This window comes from Pteronotus mesoamericanus, unplaced genomic scaffold, assembly GCF_021234165.1.
Source record: "Pteronotus mesoamericanus isolate MK-2021 breed Mesoamerican mustached bat unplaced genomic scaffold, CSHL_Meso_final scaffold_705, whole genome shotgun sequence".
Lineage (NCBI taxonomy): Eukaryota > Metazoa > Chordata > Mammalia > Chiroptera > Mormoopidae > Pteronotus > Pteronotus mesoamericanus.
Window position 1 is genome coordinate 3,608,057 of NW_026555326.1, and position 19,342 is coordinate 3,627,398.

General features: G+C 35.1%; 1 protein-coding gene across 2 annotated transcripts in view; it reads right to left on the bottom strand.

The window, feature by feature from the left end:
* Positions 1-2,130: 2,130 nt before the first annotated feature.
* The window catches only part of LOC129062466 (membrane cofactor protein-like), a 33,545-nt gene continuing 16,333 nt past the window's right edge, over positions 2,131-19,342 (bottom strand). Inside the window, exons 6-7 of one of the 2 annotated variants that reach the window (XM_054563490.1) lie at positions 17,628-17,810; positions 2,131-2,290 (exon numbers count right to left, since the gene is read on the bottom strand). In XM_054563490.1, the coding sequence (XP_054419465.1) occupies positions 2,187-2,290; positions 17,628-17,810 (287 nt within the window). In that variant the 3' untranslated portion in view covers positions 2,131-2,186. Of the gene's footprint in view, positions 2,291-17,332; positions 17,811-19,342 lie in introns of those variants that run through there. The other variant, XM_054563489.1, reaches the window with a different exon arrangement.

Genomic DNA, 19,342 nt, shown 5'->3' on the forward strand with positions numbered 1-19,342 from the left:
AGAGAGGTATAGATATGTCTTCCATATAGCTATTTCATTTCCTTTGGATATATTCCCAGAACTGATATTGCTGAAAAATGTGGTAGGTCTATGTTGTATTTTTTAAAAGACTCATTTCTTTTTTAGAGAAAGGGGGAGGGACAGAAACAGAGAGGGAGAGAATATCAATGGGTGACTGCCTCTCATGTGCCCCCTACTGGGGACCTGGCCAGCAACCCGAGCATGTGCCCTGACTGGGAATTGAACTGGCCATCCTTTGATTCTCAGGCCGGTGCTCAATCCATTGAACGATACCAGCCAGGGTATTTTTTAATTTTATGAGGAACCTCTATATTTTTTTCTATAGTAACTATATGAATTTACAGTAGAGCTTAACATTTTAACAGATCAAAAGATGAACTGATACACTGGATGTGGAGCCCATTTAGCATGCCTATTCTGCTGGAGTGGATGATTTACTCTGTTAAGTGCTGCATGCAGCAGTAACCCTCATTTTCCTCCAAGGCAAGGTAAAGAAACAGCATCAGAGATAAACATAATTAAGTATAGAAATTAAATTCCAGAATCCTGTTTAGAAGTGGGCAATTAAAAAAAAAATCTATTGAGTCCCTGAACTAGAAATAAATGATTCTTTTAATTTCAAATGTTAACTACTCTTTTCTTCTACCCCTGTATTATATATTTTTATTCCCTCTAAATTAAGAAATAGAACTGTTGCATATAAAGTACTTAGTAAATGTTTTCTCATTTCAATTTAGTTCCAGTGGGAAAGACTGTGCTTTCTTAATATTACAGTTTAAAATCTAGCTCTAAGCCCTGGTTGGTGTGGCTCAGTGGATTGATCGCTGGCCTGCAAAACAAAGGGTCACAGGTTCAATTCCAAGTCAGGGCACCTGCCTGGCTTGTGGGCCAGATCCCCAGGAGGGGGCGCGGGAGAGGCAATCACACATTGATGTTTCTCGCCTTATCTGTCTCCTTCCCTTCCTCTTTAAATGAAGAAAATCTTTAAAAAACAAAACAAAACATTGCTACCTTTTTAAAAGGTAGCAGTTTCACCAGTATTCAATTTCAGGAATGCCTCATTCACCCCTATTGTCAAGAAAATCATGAATTTTAGTAAGAGATCCTGTCAAAGAACTAAAGTTTCTATTGCACTTTAATTGTAAAAGTAGACATCTTTACAAATACATCATTCTAGTCCAGTGCTATTAAAGAAATATAATGAGTCACATGGATAATTTAAATTTTCTAGAAGCCACAAAAAGTAAAAGAAACAAGGATATTAATTTCAATATATTTTACTTAAGCTAGTATACATATATTTAACATTTTCATACTAACTCTTTGAAATGTTTTGTATTTTACACTTATTGCACATCTTGTATTTGAAGTCCTCAGCAGGACTATTACCTATTAAATTGGAACTATTAACTATAATGACTATTCAAGTTAGAAGATGTCATTGTACTCCCCGCCTCAGTCAACAGCCCATAACTGACGGACCAGGGCTAAAATGGGCCCAGCCAGTTACTTGCAGCAGGCTTGTCACAGCAAGCACTCCCGGGAGGCCTAGCCAGTGTCAGAGCGGCAGTCAGACCTGGGTTCTTGATCTCTCTCTGTGGGGAGGCCACCACGTGAGCCACCACTGTCACAGGACCGCACTTGTGATAGAGCAGCTTCCTAAAAACTACTGTGGGCGGTGACGTAGTGGTTAGGCCTGTCCCTGAATTCTCCAGGACTGCTACATTTTTACGTGTTTCGAAGTCAATTCATTTTATTTTCTGTAGTAGTAGATGCTTTTTCTTCTACTACATTTTAATGTAGTAGAATAATTACATTAATACTTTTTCTTCTACAAATACATTTTAAAATATAAAAACTAAATTTTCAGTTATAGTATTTTACATTAATTTCAGCATTCATTAAATTAACTGCAAGAGTTTCAGACACATTGATGCTCACAATAGCCTGAGAACTGGTTGGCTTCAGCCTCAGAGGAATCCTAAGAATAAGAATATAGAGGGGCTGCCCTTCCAGTAGGAATGTTTGTCTCTCCCTTTACCTCTGGGGTCGAAGAGATGCTGACTTTGCTTTCCGAAGCAAAGTCTGAAGAAAGGACTTTGCTTTCACCAAATGTCCTCTGTGCTGGGCTTTGCTGAATCTGCTCGCAACCTCTTGATTGTAATTTAAAGTAGCACCTCACATTGCAGATGTTGGGATATGTTCTCCATCTCTTCCACACTATGCAGACACACATTCTGGCTCAAATAGAAGGACACTTCCAGTTCATCTGATTCATAGAGAAGGTGCAGGGGTCAAAGGTTTAAGGATATGAAATTCACAATTTTTCAAAATCTAAGGATCTTTTGCAGGTTTTATAAGTTGAAATTAAACATATTTACAAAATTAAATGAAATATATTTTGGCTTCTGTAAAAGACAATTTTCCCTCCTTGCACTTAAAATGAACAGATTCTATGATTATTTCTCATTGGGCTAAAATATTCCCTCTTTTTGGGAATCACAGAAGCTAGAAGCTGGAGGACAAGGGGACATTACTCCATGGGAACCCAACTCAAAGCCAAAGCCTGTCAGTCCACGTTATTTTACATTAAAACTTGGATGGTATAAAAATCGATAATTTAGCAAAGGAAACAGGAATGTAAGTGTACTCTTTAATGTTCACTGCTATCACGTCTTAGATCGGGTTATTAATCCCTTTCTAGTTGGGATGTCTTTTATTTCTTCTTGTCTGATCTATGGCTAGGGCTTCCAATATTATGCTGAGTAGAAGTGATGATAGGGGTCATTTTTTTCTTGTTTCTGATCTTAGAGTAAAGAGCTTTTAGGTTTTCACCATTATGTATGGTATGTTTCTTATACATAATCTTTATTTTGTTGACATATGTTTCTTCTATACCAACTTTGCTGGGAGTTTTTAATCATAAAGTTTGGTTGAATTTTATTGATTGCTTTTTCTTCATCTATTGAGATGATCATATGATTTTTATTTTTATGTATCATGTTGATTGATTTACGGAAGTTGAACCATCCTTGCATTCCTGGGATTAATCCCACTTAACCATGGTGTATAATCCTTTAATTTTTTTTTAAAGATTTCCTAATATTTTGTTGAGAATTTTTGCACCTATGTTGATCAAGGCTATTGGCATGTAATTTTCTTTTATTGGATGTCTTAGTTTGAGTTTGGTATTAGGTCATGCTGATCTTGTAGAATGAATTTGGAAGCATTCCTTTCTGTTTGATTTTTTTTAAAACAGTTTAAGAATGATGGGTATTAATTCTTTATTAAATGTTTGGAAGAATTTACCTGCGAAGTGGTCTCATCCTGGACTTCTTTTTACTGAGAGTTTTTTGTTTTTTTGTTTTTTTCTTTTTTACTACTGCTTCAATTTCATTGCCAATAATTGGTCTGTTTAGATTTTTTTTTTCTGGTTCAGTCTTTGAAAGTCATATGCATCTAGTAGTTTATCTATTTCTTCTAGATTGTGCAGTTTGTTTGCAAATAATTATTTGTAAAATTCTTTAATGATTCTTTGTATTTTTGTGGTGTTGATTGTAACTTTTTAAAACTTTTTCCTTGATATACTTGGCTAAAGATTTGTCAGTTTATTTTTTCATAGAACTGGCTGTTAGCTACATTGATTTTCTTCTATTGTCTTGTAAAAAATTTCTATTTCATTTATTCTACTCTGATCTTTGTGATTTCCTTCCTTTTGTTTACTTCGGGTTTTGTTTGTTCTTTTTTTATTTCCTTTAGTTGTAAAGTTAGATTGTTTATTTCAAATTTTTCTTGGTTCCTGAGGTAGGCCTTTATGGCTAAAAACTTTCTTTCTTAGAACTGCTTTTGCTCCATCCCGTACATTTTGAAAAGTTGTGTTTCATTTTTGTTTTTTCTGAAGATATTTTTTATTTTCTGTTTGATTTCTTCTTTGATCCATTGGTTGTTTAGTAACATATTAAATCTCCACATATGTGTGTTTTTTTGTGTGCGTGAGCTTTCTTTCTCTGGTTGATCGATTTATAGTTTTATGACACTGTGGTCAGAAATGGTACTTGATATAATTCAATCTTGTTGAATTTACTGAGGCTTGTTTTGTGGCCTAATATGTGATATAGTATAGAGAATGTTTCATATGTACTTTAAAAAGTTAGTATTCTATTGCTTTTAGATGAAATGTTTTATGAATATCTATTAAGTTGATATGATCTAATGTGACATTTAAGAGCATTTCTTTATCAATTTTCTGCTGGATAATAGATCCATTCATGTGAGTGGGGTATTGAAATCCCAATACTTTTATAGTCTTACTGTGACTTTCTCCCTTTATGTCTATTAATATTTGCTTTATATATTTAGCAATATAGATTGGATGCATAGTATTTACAATTGTTATATCCTCTTCATAATTTTATATTTATGTAATGTCTTTCTTTGTCTCTTTTTACAGTCTTTATTTTAAAATGCAGTTTGTCTGCTATGAATATTACTATACTAGCTAGTTTTTTCTTGCTATTTGCATGGTTTTCACTTTGTTATCACCATGAGTTTCATGTATATTATTCTATATATATAGCAGTGATTTTCAATCTTTTTCATCTCATAGCACACATAAACTAATTACTAAAATTCTGAAGCACACCTGAAATATATTTTTTGCTGATATGACAAAAAAAGAAGTCTAATTTTGATTCATTCACACCAGACAGCTATTATTGTGTAGATGTGAATACACAATTAGATGGTCCAAGGGAAAAGAGGTCAGTTACCCTGACCAAATGTCAGGTATTGCATGTTTTACAAAAGTTCTTGTGATACACCAGATGAAAATCACTGATCTATAGCAATCCATTTAAAACTGATAGACATTTACATTTCAATATATTCTACTAAAAACCCCCCAACATTTTTATTCCCATGTCCATGCTTTATGATTTTAATAACATATTTTAGATCTTTTGATTTTGTGTATTTCCTAACTACTTTTAGAAGTTGAGTTTGGTACTTCTGTCTTTTGACCTTTGTAAATGTCTGATTTGTTGCTTTTATTAAATATTTGTCATTACCTGTGATTGTTTTCTCTTGTCATATTTTTAAATTTATGTGATGGTCTTTCCTTTTTTTCTTAAAGAAAACTCTTTAACATTTCTTGTAAAGCTGCTTTAATGGTGATGACCTTCTTCAGTTTTTGCTTGTCCAGAAAACACTTTATCTTTCCTGCGATTCTGAATGATAAACTTGGCAGCTAAATCATTCTAGATTATGGGTTCTGTAATGATTCATGATTTTCTGCAGAACTTAAACCTCAAACACCACAGAAATTTTTCTTACAGGCATAGTAGCTAAAACAACTCTGTGCAGATTACTCTTGTTACAATGATATTAAAAGTAGCTGAAAATATTTTTAGCAAGAAGTGCAATTCTGACAGCACACTCATGCAGGCACATTTTTAAACAAGGTAGCATGCAATACACAGTGCAAACCAAAGCTCCACAAAAGTATGTCAAGAGTGAAAAGCACCAATATATTCGAGAAACAGGTTTAATTTATGTTCTCTTCCTGATGTTAAGATATTTGTACATGCAGGTGCCAACTATTGCAACACTAGGCACTACAAGAAACCAGGAAACAAATGATATGTAACTCTATAAACTAAGAACATTTAATTGGGAAAGGAGAGTCTTTTAAAAAAATAGTTCTTGTAAAACTGAATACCAACATAAAAAGAATGAAGTTGGACTCCTACCTTACTCCATATACAAAAAAATCAATTGAAAATGGATCAAAGAACTAAATATAAGAGCTAAAATTATAAAACTCTTAGAAGAAAACATAGAGGACAAGATTCATGCTGTTGCAATGATTTCTTGGATGTGATACCAAAAGCACAGTAGAGACAAAAATAGGTAAATTGGACAACATCAAAAATAAAAAAATCTTTATTTATTAATCTACACTATCAATAGAATAAAAAGGCAATCCACAGAATGAGAGGAAACATCTGCACATCATAATTTGATGAGAGTAATATGATGAGAGTAATATCCAAAAATATATAATGAACTCCTAAAACTCAGTAACAAGAAAAAATCCAATTTAGAGAAATTTAAATAGAAATCTCTAAAAAAGATACATAATAGACTGATAAGCACAAGAAAAGATGATCACTAATCATTAGGAAATGCAAGTAAAAACTACAATGAGATACTATATATACCTTAGGATGGCTAGTATCATAAAACAGAAAATAACAAGTGTTGGAAAAGAGGTGAAGAAATTGGAATTTCCGTGCCTCACTGGTGGGAATGTAAAATGTTGCACACACTGTGGAAGACAGTATGGCTATTCCTCAAAAAATTAAACAGAATTACCACAAATCTCAGCATTTCTACTCCTAGGGATATACTCCCCAAAATTGAAAAGAAGGATTCAAACTGTTACTCAAATACCAATTTTCAGAAAAGTATATTCAGAATAGTCAAAAGGGGGAAACAATGCCAAGTGTTATCATCAGATGAATGGATAAAAGGAATGTGGGTATATATACAAACAATGGAATACTATCCAGCATCCAGAACACATTATATTAAGTAAAATGAGGCAGAAGTGATTCCACTTCAGTGAGGTACCTAGAAGAGTCAAATTCATAAATAGCATATAAAATAGTGTTTATCAGTGCTGGGGGTGGGATAGAGGGTTACTGTTTACTCGGTATGTTTCAGTTTGAGGTGAAAAGTTTTGGAGATATAGTAGTGATGGTTGCACAACAATGTGAATGTACTTAATACCATTAAAATATACACATAATGGTTAAAATGATAAAAAAACAAATATATTTGAAAAAATAAATTAAAAAAAAATCCCTTCACAGAACTGGGAAGCTTAAAAACTGAAAGTAAGATAAATTCAAAGAAAACCTCATCCTGGCACTTGATGATATTGACCATGATCTATTTCGCCTGGCACCCTTCCTTGATGTAAAAAATGAACAATATTTTAGAAACCCAATAGAAAAATAAGCAAAGAGCATAAGTATATAAATATAGACCAAAAGATTTCAGCTTCATTGATTAAAAAATGCAAATTGATATATGATATCATTTTTTCACCCATGAGCTTGTTAATTTCTTAACAATATAAGAAAGATAAACAGTTAATGAACTTAGAAAACTTGAAACTGGAGACTTGGTGGAATAAGTATCCCTGAAATCTGGAAAAATAAATTTGATTCCATTTACCAGCCTAATCAGTATAAAATTATGAATTTAACTTGACTTTTTATTTTTAAAGAAGATTATTTCTTAAAATGAAAAATATACTTACCTTCCAAACTTTGTAATTCTTCTTTTGGCAATTTATCTAAATACATATTTACACAGTGCATAAGGATGTTTGCATAACAATTTACTATAGCTTTGCATTTTATAATAGAAATCCCAGACATTAACTAATAATTGATCATAAAAATAATAGAGTAAACCTATGGAACTTTTGAAAAAATTACCATCCAAGTAGTATCATACAACGTAATTTGTGTTTTTCTTTTCCACTTAGTATTTCACATTTTTTCATATTAGCACAATTATATCTACTTTATCACCATTATATCTTGCCACTAATCCTTTTTATAAAGTCTTTCTCTAACTGATGATAAAAAAGTGAGATATCACCTCACACCTGCCAGAATGGCTACCACTGTTGTCAGCAAACAAGTGCTGGCGAGGATATGGATAAAAGGGAACCTTCACGCACTGTTGGTGGGAATACCGACTGGTGCAGTCACTTGTGGAAAACAATATAGAATATCCTCAAAAAATTAAAATGGAACTCCTTTTTATTCCAGGGATTCCACTTCTGGTAATATATCTTAAGGATACCGAAACACCAATACAAAAAGACATATGCACCTTTATGTTCATAGCAGCACTATTTACAATAGCCAAGAATTGGAAACCAGATCACTTTGAAATGAATAAACTCACAAAGTTGATGACACATAAAAAAAAAAGACATTAAAAAACAGAAGTCACAGACCTTCCTCTTCTTGAATAGTAACTGGAGTGATGCTGTAGGTCATGAATGAGCTTCCTTTAAGAGTTTCCTATATGACAGGCACTGTGCTAAGTGCTTTAAGCGCATCCCATTTTAACTCTACCATTACCCAGTGAGAATGGCATTAAATTATTTTACATACAAGTAAACACATTTAAAGTTTACTTAACTTGCCAAGTTTATATAACTGTGCATATCTGTGGACTATGGCAAATAATTTTAGAATCATTAAATATAACACCTAAAATGGCTGTAATTGCGTGCTTTTCTTTAATTATTAAAAATGATAAATGAGTGTAAATTACCAGAAATTAAAGAGATTTTTAAAAAATTACCAAGCATTTTAAAATTTTGAAATAGATAAGCAGGAAGTTACTCAACCTGAGAAACGGGAAATTGTAGATTTTGTACCGGGAAAAGTTGGCACTGAAAAAAGAAATAATGGAGATTGAATCAAATGCTTGGGCATTATTGTTTTATTTTCATTTGTATAAAATTATGGTTTTTGTTCTTGGCTTAATTAGGTATAAATTCTAATCACTCAATATATCTAAAAAATGGTTGCAATATATTTTTATACATAAACATAACCAAACAACAGAAAATTAAACACCTGTGTGATATACAGAATGTGCTAAGATCTTATGAAATTTACTCTGAAAAATGGTTGCTATATATTTTTACACATAAACATTCCAAACAGAAACATACACCTGTATGATGTACAGAACATGCTGAGACCCTATGAAAACGTTCAAAATAGCAAGAGCAGAATTCTTGAAAATTGTAAGATTTCACTCTTTCTAGCCAAATAATATTCCATTGTATATATGTACCATATCTTCTTTATCCAATTGTCTGACAATTAAGTAGCTTTTGTGTCTCGGATCTTCTATATGAAACGTCCTTCTTTGTCTCTTGTTATAGCCTTTGTTTTAAAGCCAATATAGTCTGATACAAGTATTCCTTCCCCAGCTTTTTAAAAAAATTGTTGTTCAACTACAGTTGTCTCCATTTTCCCCCCACTACTCTCCTCTGCCCAACCAACCCCACCTCCCACACCCAATCCTAACCCCCCTTTGGTCTTGTCCCATGGGTCCTTTATACATGGTCCTTGACAACCCTTCCCCTTCTTTCCCCCATTCTCTGCATCCCCCATCCCCTCTGGTAACTGCCAGTTTGATCTTTATTTCAATGTCTCTGGTTCTCTTTTGCTTGCTTGTTTGTTTTGTTGATTAGGTTCCACTTATATGTGAGATCATATGGTATTTGTCTTTCACTGCCTGGCTTATTTCACTTAGCATAGTGCTTTCCAGTTCCATGCAATGTTGTTGCGAAGGTTAGGAGTTCTTTCTTTCTGTTACATAGTATTCCATTTTGTAAATGTACCAGTTTTTTGATCTGCTCATTTATTGATGGGCACTTATGTTGCTTCTAACACTTGGCTATTATAAATTGTGCTGCTATGAAAATTGGGTTGCATGGGTTCTTTTGAATTGGTGTATCAGGATTCTTAGGGTATCATCCCAGCAGTGGAACTGCCAGGTCAAAAGGCAGTTCCATTTTTAGTGTTTAGAGGAAATGCCATGCTGTTTTCCATAGTGGCTGCACTAGTCTGCATTTCCACCAACAGTGCACTAGGGTTCGTTTTTCTCCATAATCTCACCAGCACTTGTTTGTTAATTTGTTTATGATGGCCATTCTGACCGTTGTGAATTGGTATCTCATTGAGGTTTTAATTTGCATCTCTCTGATGGCTAGTGATGCCAAGCATCCTTTCATATGCCTCTGGGCCCTGTGTATGTCCTCCTTGGAGAAATGTTTGTTCAGGTCCCCAGTCCATTTTTTAATTGGATTGTTTGTCTTCCTGGAGTGGAGTCATTTAAGTTCTTCATATATTTTGGAGATCAAGCTTTTGTCCAAGGTATCATTGGCAAATATATTTTCTCATACAGTTGGTTCCCTTTTCATTTTGCTGATGTTTTCTTTAGCCATGAAGAAGCTTTTTAATTTGATGAAGTCCCATTTGTTTATTCTTTCCTTTATGTCTCTTGCTCTAGGGGACATATTGTTGAAAGTATTACTGCATGGAATATCTGAGATTTTCCTGACTATGTTCTCCTCTAGGATTTTTATGGTATTGCAACTTATATTTAAGTCTTTTATCCATCTTGAGTTTATTTTTGTGTTTGATGTAAGTTGGTGGTCAAGTTTCACTTTTTTGCATGTAGCTGTCCAGCTCTCCCAACATCATTTGTTGAAGAGGCTATTTTTACTCCATTTTATGCTCCTGCCCCCTTTATCAAATATTAATTGACCATAGAGACATGGGTTTATTTCAGGGCTCTCTATTCTGTTTCATTGATCTATGTGTCAGTTCTCATGCCAGTACCAGACTGTTTTGATTACACCAGCCCTTGTAACATAGTTTGATGTCAGGTATTGTGATCCCTCCTAGTTTGTTCTTCTTTCTCAAAATTACTGTGGCTATTTGGGGTCATTTATGGTTCTAAATAAATTTTTGAAATGTTTGTTCTATATCTGTGAAATATGCTCTTGGTATTTTAATGGGGACTGCATTGAATCTATAAATTGTTTTGGGTAGTATGGACAGTTTGATGATGTTAAGTATTCCAATCCATGAACATGGAATATGCCTCCATTATTTGTGTCTTCCTTAATTTCTTCAATGTTGTGTAGTTTTCTGAGTACAGGTCTTTTATCTCCTTGTTTACGTTTATTTCTGGGTACTTTATATTTCTTGTTGCTATAGCAGATGGGTTTTTTCCCCCCAATTTCTGTTTCTGATACTTCATTGTTGATGTACAAAAAAACCTTTGATTTCTGAATATTGACTTTGTACCCCACTGTTTTGCCAAATTCACTATTAGGGCAAGTATTTTTTTAGTGGAGTCTATAGGGTCTTCTATGTACACTATCATGTCACCTACAAACAATGACAGTTTTACTTCCTCTTTTCCAATTTGTATGTCTTTTGTTTCTTTTTCTTGCCTAATCACTGTGTCTAGGACTTCCAAAACTGTGTTGAGTAGAAATGCTGAAAGCAGACATCCACCTCTTGTTCCTGATCTTAGTGGGAAAGCTTTTAGCTTTTGCCCATTGAGTATGATGTTGGCTGTAAGTTTCTCATATATGGCCTTTATTATGTTGAGATAATAAACATATTACCTCAATTCCCAGTTTGCTGAGTGTTTTTTTAATCATAAATGGGTGCTATACCTTATCAAATGCTTTTTCAGTATCTATTGATATGATCATGTGATTTTTGTCTTTCTTTTTGTTTATGTGATGTATTAGTCGATTGATTTGCAAATATTGTACCATCCTTCCAACTCTAGGATGAATCCCACTTGATCATGGTGGATGATCTTTTTAATGTATTGCTGGATGCGGTTTGCCAATATTTCATTGAGGATTTTAGCATCTATATTCATCAGTGATACTGGCCTGTAGTTTTCTTCCTTTGTTGTGTCTTTATCTGGTTTTGGGATTAGGATGATGCTGGCCTCATAAAAAGAGTTTGGGAGTCTTCCCTCATCTTGGATTTTTTGGAATAGTCTGAGAAGGACAGGGGTTAGCTCTTCCTTAAATGTTTTGTAAAAATCTCCTGTGAGACCACCCGATCCAGGGCTTTTGTGCACCATTTCACCAGCTGTTATCAGTCTGTTCAGGCTTTCTGCTGCTTCTTCATTCAGTTTTGGAAGAATATATTTCTCTAGAAATTTGTCCATTTCGCTCAGGTTTTCAGATTTCTTGTCCTATAGTTAGTTATTCATAGTAATTTCTTACAATCCTTTCTGTGGTATCAGTTGTGATCTCTCCTCTTTTATTTCTGATTTTATTTGTTTGGGTCCTTTCCCTTTTTTCAGCCTCTGGATTTATTGAATCTTTGAATTGTTCTTTTAGTCTTTATGACATTTAACAGGACTTCCTTTGCTGTGTCCCATAGGTTTCGGACTGTTGTGTGTTCATTTTCATTTGTTTCCAGAAACTTTGATTTTTCCTTGATCTTATTATTAACCCATTCATTGTTTAATAGCATGTTAGTCAATCGACATAAATTTGAATGTCTCTGAGTTTTTTCCTTGAGGTTAGTTTCTAGTTTCAGGCCCTTGTGGTCTGAGAAAATGCTTGATATAATTTCAATTTTCCTGAATTTTTTGAGGCTTGTTTTGTAGACCAGAGAAAATGTAGTCTATCTTTGAAAATGTTCCATGAGCATTTGAAAAGAATATGTATTTTGCTTTTTCGGTATGAAAGGTTCTATATATATCAGTTAATTCCATTTGATCTAGGGTGTTGTTCAATGACACAATATCCCTGTTGATATTTTGTTTGGAAGATCTATCCATTATTCACAGTGGGGTGTTAAAATCCCCTAGTATAAGTATGTTGCTGTCTATATCTTTCTTGAAGTCCTCCAAGATTTTCCTTATATATTTGGGCGCTCCTATGTTAGGTGCATATATGTTTATAATGTTTAGGTCTCTTTCATGGATTCTTCCCTTGAGTATTATGCAGTGTCGTCCTGCATCTCTTTTTATGGCCTTTGTTTTGAAGTCTATTTTGTCTGATATAAGTATTGCTACCTTGGCTCTTTTTCCTGTCCATTTGCTTGCAACATTTTTTTTCCAACCCTTCACTTTCAGTCTGTGTAGGTTTTTGTTAGGTGGGTCTCTTGTAGGCAGCATATTGCAGGTCATGTTTTCTTATCCATTCAGCTACCTTATATCTTTAGATTGGAGGATTTAATTCATTTACATTTTAGGTTATTATTGACAGGTACTTATTCATTTTTCATCCTTTGTAGCTGTGTTGTTCTCTTGCTCCCTTTTTTTCTTCCTCTTCTTAAAGCATATCTTGCAGCAGTGGTTTGGTTGAGGTGTATTCCTTCTTTAGCCTCAGAAACTTATTTCGCCTTCCATTTTAATTGAGAGCCTCCTGGGTAGAGTCGTCTTGGTTGCAGACCTTTGCTTTTCATTACTTGGAATATTTCTTGCCATTCGCTTCTGGCTTGTAGTGTTTCTATTGAGAAATTAGCTGCTAGCCTTATCAGAGCTCCCTTGTATGTTACTTCCTGTTTCTCCCTTGTTGCCTTTAAGATTCTTTGACTTTAAAATTGACATTTTAATTATGATGTGTCTTGGAGTAGGCGTCTTTGGGTTCATCTTGATTGGGACCCTCTGTGCTTCCTGAAATTGCCTGGTTTAGTTTAGGGAAGTTTTCTATCATTACTTCTTCAAACAGGTTTTCTATCCTTTGCTCCCTTTTATTCTCATTCTAGTATTCCTATGGTTGGAATGTTGTTGCTTTTCATGTTGTCCTGCAGTCCCCTTAAGCTGTGTTCACATTTTTTGAGTCTTTTTTTGTACAGCTGCTCTACCTGGGTATTTCTTTCTACTTTGCGTTTCAGCTCACTAATTCGGTCCTCTGCTTCCTCCAACCAGTTGTAATTCCTTCTAGCATATTTTTTATTTCAGATATTGTATTCTTCATTTCTTCCTGGTTCTTGTTTATAGTTTCTATTTCTTTTTTCATGATGTTGTAGTTCCCACTCAGTTCCTTGTAGTTGTCAGTGAGTTCCTTGAGCATCCTTATAACCATTCTTTTGAATTCCATTCTTCAGAATTCCATATCTGAAATGCTTGTCTCCATTTCACTTAAGACTTAATTATAAGTTGTGACACCATAAAAGTCCTAGCGGAGAATATAGGAAAATCTCAGATATTCCATGTAGCAATATTATCACTGATATGTCCCCTAGAGTAAAGGACATAAAGGAAAGAATAAACAAATGGGACTTCATCAAAATAAGAAGCTTCTGCAAGGCTAAAGAAAATATCAGCAAAATGAAAAGGGAACCAACTGTATGGGAAAATATATTTGCCAATGGTGCCTCAGACAAGGATTTGATCTCTAAAATTTAGAAAGAACACACATAACACTCCAGGAAGACAAACAATCCAATTAAAAAATTGGCAAAGGACCTGAACAGACACTTCTCCAAGGAGGACACACAGAAGGCCTAGAAACATATGAAAGAATGCTCAGCATCACTAGCCATCAGAGAGATGAAAGTTAAAACCACAGTGAGATACCACTTCATACCAGTTAGAATGGCCATCATAAACAAATCAGCAAACAACAAGTGCTGGGAAGCTCTTTATCTCTACTTTGATTCTAAATAATAGCCTTGCTGGGTAGAGTAATCTTGTTTGTAAGTCCTTGCTTTTCATCACTTTGGATATTTCATGCCAATCCCTTCTGGCCTATAAAGTTTCTATTGAGAAATCAGTTAACAGTATTATGAAAGGTTCACTTGTATGTAACTATTGCTTTTCTCTTGCTGCTTTTAAGATTCTATCTTTAACATTTGACATTTTAATTATGATATGTCTTTGTGTGGCCTATTTGAGTTCATTTTGTATGAGATTATCTGCATTTCCTGGACTATTGATGTGACTGTTTGCTTCACTCAGTTTGGTAAGTTTCAGCCATTATTTCACAAATAGGTTTTCAATCTTTTGCTCTCTCTCTTCTTCCTCTGGTACTCCTGTGCTGTGTCCATTAGTAGCCTGGATGTTGTCACACAAGCCCTTTAAGCTATCTTCATTTTTTTTTAAATATCTTTTTCTATTTTGCTATTCTGATTAGGTGTTTTACACTATCTTGTCTTTCAAATAACTGATTTGATCCTCAGCTTCATCTAATTTGTTGTTGATTCCTTTTAAAATATTCTTCATTTCAGTTATGATATTCTTCATTTTAACTGGTTAGTTTTATGGTTTCTATTTTTTTTATGTTTACTATCTCTTTGTTGAAGTTCTCACTACGTTGATCTGTTCTTCTCCTAAGTTCATTGAGTATCCTTATAACCAGTATTTTGAACTCTGCATCTGGTAGATTGCTTGTTTCCATTTTGTTTAGTTCTTTTTCTGGAGTTTTCTCCTGTTATTTAATTTGGGATATGTTTCTTTGTCTTCTCATTTTGACTCCTTTGTGTTTGTTTCTACATATTAGATCTGCTGTTTCCATCTTCGTAGGTGGCCTTATGTAGTAGGTTTCCTTTGGGGCCCACTGGCATGGTCTCCCTTGTTACCTGAACCAGGTACTCCAAGAGAGTCCCTTGTGTGTGCTCCACCTGTTGTAGTTGAACCTTGATTCCCGTTTGCTTGTCAATAGATGGGGTAGTCCCTCAGGCTGACTGGCTGTGAGGACTGACAATGACCATAGTAGGGGCTGATCCCAAGGAATGTGATTCACCTCAGCAGGGCTCTGGTGCCTTTCAAGACCAACCTTTGGGTTTGCTTTTTATGGAGGCAATTGAGTGTTGCTCTGTTGTGATATGAGGTTGGCCATCAGATGCGTTGGTTCTGGGGCTTCTTGAGAGGGGCTCCAGTACAGGCTGAGGTCAGCCACTACCTGTGCCAGGCCCAGGGCCATCTTGTAGGAGCTACAAAGTAATTCTATGGCTACTGCCTCTGCTAGGCCAGGAGGCTTGTATGAGAAACCACATTGTGTCTTGAGGCTGGCAGCTACCCACAGTGGGCCTGGGCCACTCTGCAAAAGACACAGGGCACCCTGAGGCCAGCCACTGCCTTCTTGAGGCCTGTAGACTTTGGAGAGATTTTAAGAAAGCTTGCAGCACAGGCCATGTCTGTCCACTAGCCACAGCCACTGAAAGAGCCAAGGGCAATGTGTACATTGGGTAGAGCCGAGTCTCAGGGAATCAATAGGGTTTGGTGAGAGGTATTTACTGGGTTAACACAGATTCAGATTTGGTGCCTGTCTGTCCCTGCAGGCTGCAGAGACAATGACAGCCCTTGTCCTGAAGCCACACATTTCAGTTTCTCCCTATATGTCTCTGGTGCCTTTAGAGCTACTGATCCTTTGCTGGTGCTTAGGGTGACCACTTGTGAGTGACTGAGCCTATGTGCCAGACCTCTAGGAGAACATCTTAGTTTTTAGCAACTATCCATCTTACCAAGATTGGACTGAATCGCCATTGATTTTCACAGCCACCTTCATGGGGACTTCTTTTCCCAGAACTGGAGTGCTGGTCTAGGGAGGCTGGTGTGGGAATAGGACCTCTCAATTCTCAGTGGGAACCTCTGCAGTCGCAATGTCCCTCCTGATTCTCAACTTCCACATGTGGGTTGGGTTCAGCTCATTTCACATCTCTGTCTCTCATACCAGTCTTGATGTGCTCTCTTTTTTATATCCTTAGTTATGAGTTCTGCTAGTTCAGCTAGTCTTCAGGTGTTTCTTCATGTTGATTGTTATATAACTGAGTTGTAATTCGATGGTTGTGGAAAGAGGCAAGCTCAGTGCTTAACTACTCCGCCATCTTGACCAGAACTCTTGGATCTCTGAAGACTTCAGCAGAGCAGTTGATCAGTAGTCCTTGCAATCATTTAAATATAGATTTTTCCTGCCTTTCAGTTGCTATAAAGTTTAGTTTCCATTGCCTAATAAACATTCCCAGTATAGATAAAAAAATAATTGTATGAAGTGTGGAGAGGTGGTAGAAAAATGGGTCTTGTTTTGGAGAGAGCAAACATTTCCCAGTTTAAATGGTACTATATAAAAAGAACTAAACTGGTCATACAAAGATACCCTATAAAGCTATCAAAAGGTCACTTTTAAAGTGAAAAAAAGAGCAAAGTCAATTACAGAAAACATGGAAGGCATGGACCTTCCTCTTCACATATATTGACTGGAATAATGCTGTAAGTTATAAATGATCTTTTTTTAAGAGCTTCCTATATTCCAGGCACTGTGCTAAGTGCTTAAAGTGCATCCCATTTTAACTATACTATCACCCAGTGAAGAAGTTATTTTACATTCAAGAAAACACATTTAAAGTTTATGTAACTTGCCCAAGTTTACACACCTGTTTATATCTGTGGACTATGACAAATCAATTTAGAATCACTAGTATAACAGCTAGAATAGCTGTAAATATGTCATTTTTCTTTTTATTACTAAAATTATGAACGACTGTAAATCACCCGACATTCAAAGGATTTTTTAAAAGATCAACAGGTATTTAAACAATTTTGAAAAATAAAGCAAGAAGTTACTAAACCTGAGACACAGGAAATTGTAGGTGTTTTCCTGGGAGGAGTCGACATTTAGAAAACAAAATAATGTAGGATGGTCAACCAATGGTTATTATTTTCATTATATCATATGATGCCTTTCATTCTTGACTTACACAGGTAAAGTTTTCCATGCTTCAATTTATTGGGAAAATGTTTGTTACACATTTTACATACAAAAATGCCAAACAACAGAAATTTAAGCACCCGTGTGATGTACATAATGTGCTAACGTTATAATAGTACATAATGTGCTAACAAATATAAATAACAGATTTTATGTCATACATCTGTCATGGAAATGAATATAAGATAGAGTTAATGACAAAAACTGCTTCTTTCCAATAATCCTGTATCATTGATGTCAAGAAATAAAATGTAAATGTCAAAAAAAAAACCCAAAAAAAGAAAGAAAAAGACACTTTTTGTACCTTTAATACATTTTGGCATCTTAGGTTCCCAAGTACTGTTAGCTCCACAGGTAAGTGAGCTGCTGCCTTCAAGGTTAAATCCCTCCAGGCATTCAAATACAACCTGCATTTTGTAGTAATATTTTTTTCCAAGTCCTGACACCAGCCTTCCATTCTTGAGGACGGGATATTTACATTTGACCACTAAAAGGTGGAGAAATTCCATAATTAATGGAAAGTTGCTTTAACGTAGGACAGAAAAGCAAGTGCAAAGTTAGTAATTTCCTGGGAACAAAGAGATGAGGCAGGATGTTAATTTTTTAAGACTTTATTTGTGCATTTTAATTCCAAGTAAACAGATATAGAGAAATCTAATATTTTCCCACCTCGAACAGACAGTCATAATAATTTACTGGTTTCCTTTATGTTTTATTTCCTAGTGTTTTCTCTTTAAAAATGTTTTTCAATTGTATTTTTTCTATTACCACTTCCTCGCCTTATGTCCTCCTCCCCTTTGCAACGACCACACTGTGGTCTTTGGCCAGAGTCCTTCCTCCATTTTGCTCCCTCCTTTTTGTTTTTCCAGCGCTGCCAAATTTTGAGAAATGTCTGACTACCAGATACAAATTCTGGGAAAATTCAAAAGCAAACTTGGATTCTCTTTAATCTAGGGATGAAAAAAGAAAACCACGCTGACACTAATTATAGTACACTGCTTTTTTAGGAAGGCAGGAAAGACTCTTGTGAGAACATTATACTTGAGCTCAAATGTAAGTAATGAAAAGAAGTGAGCTGTGCAAAGATACGAAAAAAGAAAGTTTGTAGGTAGCCACAATGTACAGGAACTGGGATGTTTAAAGAACATACATTTAAAGAGAAAGGCCAATGAAGTTAGGGCTGTGCTTACCAATCATTTTGGACGATAACTCAAGAATCAAATACCACAATTTACATTGTAACCCAATGTATAATATTGCAGGTCTGAGATAAAGTTAAAAGTCAATACTTAGACTCCATACCCGTGTACTTTGGTATTTCCAGTTACACTCTACTAATTAGGAAGTAAAATGCTGATCATAACCCTCTAGATTGATTTCAGAAACCAGGAATGTGTTTGGCAGAATTTGGAAAAGAAACAAACGAACAAACTACTGAGCTGTATAGTAAGTAAAATAGATTACTTTGAGATTAAATCCTAGCAATAGATAAAGGCCAGTAATGTGCAATCTTTTAAACCAGAAGAATGGTTTTCTTCCTCACTTGTGGATCTGAATTTCCATCAGTTATGGTATCCATTTACCCTGAAGTACTTCCTTTAGCAATTTTTGTAGTGCAGGTTGGATGGTGAGAAATTTTCTTACCTTCATCTCAAAATGTTTTTATTTATTTCACCTTCAGGTCTGAAAAAACTCCCTGTGAAAGAGATTTCTAGGTGATGTGTTCTAGTTTTCTTTCAGCACTTGAGCAGATATTATTGTCTCCTAGTCTACATAGTTCTGCCACCGTTCCAAGAGAAGTCGGTTCTCAATCCATGGGGGGGAGGGGCAATGTAATATTTATTTCTCCCCCTTCTCACTGCTTCTTTTACTTTAACTCAGTAGTTTTATCACAACATTTTCATTTAATGGTGATTTCTTGGGAAAATTTTAAAATTTATTTAACCTGCTAGAGTCACTCACATTCCTGGACTTGTGGAGTTGCTATTTTGGTTCAGATGTGAATAATTTTGGGTCAAT